The sequence below is a fragment of the Gymnoscopelus microlampas genome (assembly GCF_963454915.1).
Source record: "Gymnoscopelus microlampas genome assembly, chromosome: 22".
NCBI classification, from domain to species: domain Eukaryota; kingdom Metazoa; phylum Chordata; class Actinopteri; order Myctophiformes; family Myctophidae; genus Gymnoscopelus; species Gymnoscopelus microlampas.
Window position 1 is genome coordinate 42,411,305 of NC_139959.1, and position 5,964 is coordinate 42,417,268.

Genomic DNA, 5,964 nt, shown 5'->3' on the forward strand with positions numbered 1-5,964 from the left:
ATAACATTAATATAAGGCGCTCGGGTGGCACAGTGGTAAAGTCCCTTTGTCGAGCGTCTACACGAACACAATTGGCCTGTGTTCGGGGGAGGGAAGCCGGGCGGGGAGGAGGGTGATGACGGTCATTGCACGTACTCCTACGGGTTAGGGGGGCACCTGTCAGCGGGGAGTGTTGGGCGGGAGGAGTAAGACGAAGGCTCTACGTCCTTCTGGTGGGGGCTCCTCACTGGCAGGTGAGTCAGTAGGATACAACATCAGTGACAACACAGAAATGTGTGTGGGGAGGAATTAATTGGCATAACGACTAAAATGGGGAGAAAAAAGGCTAAAAAATAATTGGCTACTCTAAATTTAGGAAAAAAACATGTGGCATGTGGCAAAAAATAGTCGATCTACAAGCTCACACGCGACACGTGGGCTTGTAGACTGACAGTTCTTGCCACGCGACAGCATAGTATGACAGAGTATAAAATTGGGCTGAAACGAAGCTCAGCTGATGCTCATTGATTACAAAGATGGCTGCCAAAAGCGTACAGAGGTATTAGGATAATTTTCACTCCCCTATTCTACGAGACCCCCGTGCGTTTAATGAGCCGGCCTCCGTGAGGACGGTGATCACGGAAAATATTCCATGATTTTTCGAAGCTTCAGTAAAATCGCTAGTTTTCGCTGGCAGTAGCGTCACACTATTACACTGTTACTCTGGCAGTTAAAGAGTTCAGTTTCAGTTCATTCTTATTTATAGTGCAACATCACCCCACGGGGTCTCTGTGCACTTCACAACAGGTCATAACAAAAAACATCATACAAAAAAAAATCACAGTAGCAAAGAAACATAGTAAAATGAGCCCGCACGCATGGTCAAACAATTTCCATGCGGCAGTGCACGGCTCAAAGTAGTGCACAGCCGCACAGCTGAAAGCTGAGTTAAGAGGGGCAGAGCTGAAATCACGGTTCACTGACAGCACTATAGACGGGTTTCCGAGCGACGTCATCACAGAGCAGAATGCGCAATCTGCGCATGCCTGGGGGTGGAAGGCGCGTTCGAAAATACAGCCCTGAGCGGCAGTGAGCGCACTGGCCAATACAAACTAATAGGCGAGTGTGCTCCGGTGCGTAATTTCCAAACGCACCCATAGGCTTCCCCCCGCAGCTGCGCGGTCATATTCCTCTCAATGTTTACTAACAGGAAACCTGTCTATAGTCATGATTGGAGTATGTTACATACTGTGTGTGATCAAGTGATGATTTCAACCCTGCGCCAAAATACTTTTTACATGTTTATAGCACCTGACGAAGCCAACTAAATCCTGACCTAAGTTTTCTTAAACTTACAAAAATTACAACAAATGTATGTTGCTATATACTGTACATAACAACAAGAACCCCAAAAGGGGTTCCTGTCCTGAAAGGTATAGTTACAAATAGGGGTTCCCGCCCAAAATGGGTTAAGTGAGTCCTGTCTAGCTCTGGTACCATTAGAAGGAGTTTTCCTTAACGCTATGGGACTTTCGATCCTTTCCCCTCACACCTGCGGCAGCGCAGGCTGCATAGCTTCTCGTCTTTAGTCAAAATAAAACATACACTTTCGCTACTCACCAAAACAAAGACGTTTTTATGGAGTTGAAAGCCTACTCTACGTAGTGGTAACACTCTGAGCCCCCCACCTCACGTCTAAAATAAACTTTTTGGTCAGAAAAGAAAATATTTAACCGGAAGGAAAACATGTTTTTGATACTCTACTGCGCCCCCTACAGATCTGGACAATGGAATTTTTGTATTGACCAGATTTTTCCTTCCTGTGAAATATTTCCTTTTCTGGCCAAAAAAGTGTATTTTAGAGAGAGAGAGAGAGAGAGAGAGAGAGAGAGAGAGAGAGAGAGAGAGAGAGAGAGAGAGAGAGAGAGAGAGAGAGAGAGAGAGAGAGAGAGAGAGTATCTTTCTCTGAGGGTTTTGTGGACTTTCATACGGCACTGTTGAAGACATCTTGTGTTTGAAACATGTCCTTCAGGGTTGGCCTTGATTGAAACATGTCCTTCAGGGTTGGCCTTGATTGAAACATGTCCTTCAGGGTTGGCCTTGATTGAAACATGTCCTTCAGGGTTGGCCTTGAGTTCCAGCGTTGCTCCTGGGCAAACTGGTAAACGCACACGATCAGACCAGGAAACATCTCCATCAGGTCAACACCAGCTGCCTCTTTAGCACTGTGAACACAAAGCAGTGATCACTGGAGTCACAACATCTGATGGTGAACACACACACATTTACAGTGATACCATAGCAGTGAAACACAAAATAATGTAATTCAGTAATAATAATCAAAGAAAAGATTCAATAAAAAAAATAATGTTTCTTTTCTTTCGTACTGTAGTATAAAAACTTAAACTCAGTTTGTCAGTTTCCATCACATTAAGGGCGCGTTCGGAAATAAGGCACTGAGCGCACTGGCCAATACAAACTAATACGTGAGTGCGCTCCCGGTGCGCATTTCTGAACGCACACTAAGTAAAGTCTATGAGATTCTAGCGTGTAAGCATGTATAAATATATCAATACATGCAAACCAACACCCTGATAATGGGTTGTGTGAACCACAACCCGTGGCCCATTGAGTTGATTTATTTGATACATTAATATTTGACTGTACATGCAAATCAATGTATTGTTGATCAATCATAGTATCATTGTCCTACAATTCATGTATAACACTGATTATAAGAACAGACTTGGACCAACACTCAGGGAATTATTTTGTTTTACACGCGGGGAAAGTGCTCCATGAGAGTGACCTCTGTTTGTCGTTTTTAAGTCTAATGCAACTTACTGGTGCTCATGGAGGTTGTGAATGGAGCGCAGCAGTCCAAGTGTGTTCTCCGGGTAGGACTCCATCTTCTGAAGCAACTCAGATGGTAGCTGGACAAACTTAAAGATCAAAAGGACAGGGAAACAGAAAGAGGCTTGTGAGCCTAAAAGGGGAAAACCACCCATTTTCAACATTAAAAATGTCATTTATATAAGTTACGGCTGATGCATGGAAACATGAAAAAGTTCACAGCTTTCTTTAGGACACGGAAACGGGAGAAATTATTTTTTTGGGGTCATGTGGCCAGTGATGACGGCAAGAGAATATATCGCTCTACACTTCATAAACAACGTTAATTTAAGGCATTTGATTGTAAAGAGAAAATAAAGAATAGAAGGAATAAAATACAGAACAGAAAAACATATTAAGGTGAAAGGGCAATTGTGGTTAAGACATTCTCACACTATTAGTAATAAAGTCACCTTGTGTTTCCATGTGTTGAACTGTCCCTGCTCAGCATACTGGTCCAAAGACCCGATCAGGTCCTGGTCATCATCTGGACAGTTCTCAACTTCCTTTCCAATCCTTCTCAGGTACTCTACTCTCCTGGAAAATAAACAAATAAATATTGATAGCATTAGGCTAGAATATGCAGTAAGTACCTTAACTTTGGATCACACTGATTGAGATTATCTTAAATAATATTTAGATATCAGGGAATGAGTGAATAACACAGTGGTGTCCCCAGGAATTACATTTAGGGCAGGCAAGATTTTTTTTGCACCCCCCCACTATTACCCCCAAAAAAAGAAACGTTTTCAAGATGTTTTGGCCATTATCTCTGGAACGGAAGGTCCAATCTGCTCAGTTCAAAGCTTGTTGGATGCGTGACTTTGAGGACATTAAGCACACAATGACACCTTTTCGGGTTATTTGGGTTTTCTAGGGGAGGCGAGATCTTAGTTGGGCAGGCGGCCGCCTGCCCTACCTCTACAGTGGGTACGCCACTGGAATAACATGGCATGGAAACTGTTGGACTGTTTTTATTTTATTTTATCATACCTCTCCTTTGACCAAAAGAAGGGATGAGCCAAGCATTCCTCCGCTGTAGGTCTTTTCTTTGGGTCTTCATTGAGCATCCTCTCCATGAGATCCTTGGCCACCGCATCGTTGACATGGTCCAGGTTGTACTTTCCATCCAGAATGTTGCCTTCACATCTAGCACCTTGACCGAATGGATGGCGTCCTCCAGACAGGATGTAGTATGTCAACATCCCAGCCACCTTTAAGAATGAGCATGTAAATGAGTAAGAACATGTTCATGTCGTTGTCATTCAATACATTATTCTCACCAGTGGTGTAAAGTAACCAAGTACATTTACTCAAGTACAATGTTTAGGTACTTTTACTTTACTGGAGTATTTCCAATTTTCTATACTTTTACTTCTACTCCATCTCGAATGTATGTTTTACATTATAAAACATACATTAACCACTTTAGCCCTATTTTATCCATAGGCTATTTGAAAATAGCCGATCTACAAGCTCACAACGCGTCGCATCGCGACGCGTTGTGAGCTTGTAGATCGGCTATTTTCAAACATTTAGTACTTTTACTTTTAGTACTTTAAGTATATTTTGATACTAATACCTTTGTACTTTTACACAAGTAAATTTTGCATTCCGGACTTTTACTTGTAACAGAGTATTTCTGCATTGCATTATTGATACTTTTACTTAAGTAAAAACGTTTGAGTACTTTTTTCCACCACTGATTCTCACACAGAATAATTAAAAAACAACCTGAATGTCCGAGCTTCTTTTATACGGGCTGTCAGCGTCGTCCGGAGCAATGTCCTGAGCGTCGCCCTTCAAAGTCTCCTTTGCCTTCCAGCAAGACGTTCCTGATGCACTGCTTGTGTGAAGAGTCGTTTGTTCTGTCCGTAATTGTCGACATTTTCCAAAATCTGCCAATCTTGCCTTGTTTTGAATATCTGCAAAGCAAATTGGGTAGATCAATACAATCAAGAGTTTTAGACTGAACAAATACATGCAGCATAATGTTGCTGATATTTCAGCTATCATGTGCCTGTTTTCTTATTTTTTTAGCTTAATAATAATAATAATAATAATAATAACTGGAAAAGTGCGCTCCTCTGAGTAGAGAGATCCCCACCAGGCAACATTTTTAAGGCAGTCACAGGCAGTTGGAATGAATCTGCTAAATGTCACTGATGCATCTTGATCACATGACTCCAGAGATAATACCAATTTGGGTGAGTTTTGGACACAATTTGTAGTAGTAGTAGAAATGGCGGAAAATCTAGTCCAGCACAAATGGCCGGGCCTCTATGGAGGCACATCATGATCCAAGGAAAACGTGGAAAAAATACATTTTGATTGTACGACCTATGGTTCAAGAGTTAGAGGCCAAAAGAAGAAGTTGGCTGTTATAGCTGCTATATACTGAGAAGTCTGTCTCCCTATAGCTTACCAATGAAGACATTCTGGGGCCTGATATCCCGGTGGAGAATTAGAGGATTCTGACCATGAAGAACACTTAAGCCCTTGAGAACTTGATGTGAAAGTTGTTTCCTCTTCAGTTCAGAAGGGTTGTGTTCAGTGATGTATTCTTCCAGGGAGTATTCACACAACTGAAGAGCAAGGTAACCAAAGTTGTCATCCTCTGCAGAGTCAACATATCGTACAATTGAAGGATCATCCAGCTTTGGTAGACGTAAAAACTCTTCTTCATTCTTCAGCGCTCGGTAGTTGATTTTAGACATTCTCTTGATTGCGACTTCAGTGCCATCAGCTCTTAACCCCAAGAAGACCTCAACTCCATCACTTCCCTTTGTGATGTAGAATTCTTTATCTTTCACAAACACAAGACTACCAACTATGGTGACTTTACTCTCAGCAATGTTTGCAAGCTTGTCTAACTGCGGCCTCCATCTTTTACTGACTGAGATCCATTTCCGTGGTGGTGGTGATGTAATGATGTCATCTCTGCGCTTCTCCTCTTCTCCTGGCATTAGGTTCCTGTCCGTCTCGTCTTTGGATGCTGATGTCTCTGTAATGGAACAAGTGGAAACTATATATACATATACATAAACATATTCCTATTCCTATTCCTATTCCTACACATATACATATTTATAT

General features: G+C 42.0%; 1 protein-coding gene across 1 annotated transcript in view; it reads right to left on the bottom strand.

Moving 5' to 3' along the window:
* Nucleotides 1-1,963: 1,963 nt before the first annotated feature.
* Nucleotides 1,964-5,964, bottom strand: part of LOC311038658 (serine/threonine-protein kinase/endoribonuclease IRE1-like) — a gene marked incomplete at both ends in the record, with an annotated part of 7,735 nt that continues 3,734 nt past the window's right edge. Inside the window, 6 exons of the mRNA XM_084048228.1 lie at nt 1,964-2,204; nt 2,824-2,921; nt 3,285-3,408; nt 3,865-4,085; nt 4,606-4,796; nt 5,297-5,875. Coding sequence (XP_083904354.1) covers nt 1,964-2,204; nt 2,824-2,921; nt 3,285-3,408; nt 3,865-4,085; nt 4,606-4,796; nt 5,297-5,875 — 1,454 coding nt within the window. The remainder of the gene's footprint in view (nt 2,205-2,823; nt 2,922-3,284; nt 3,409-3,864; nt 4,086-4,605; nt 4,797-5,296; nt 5,876-5,964) is intronic.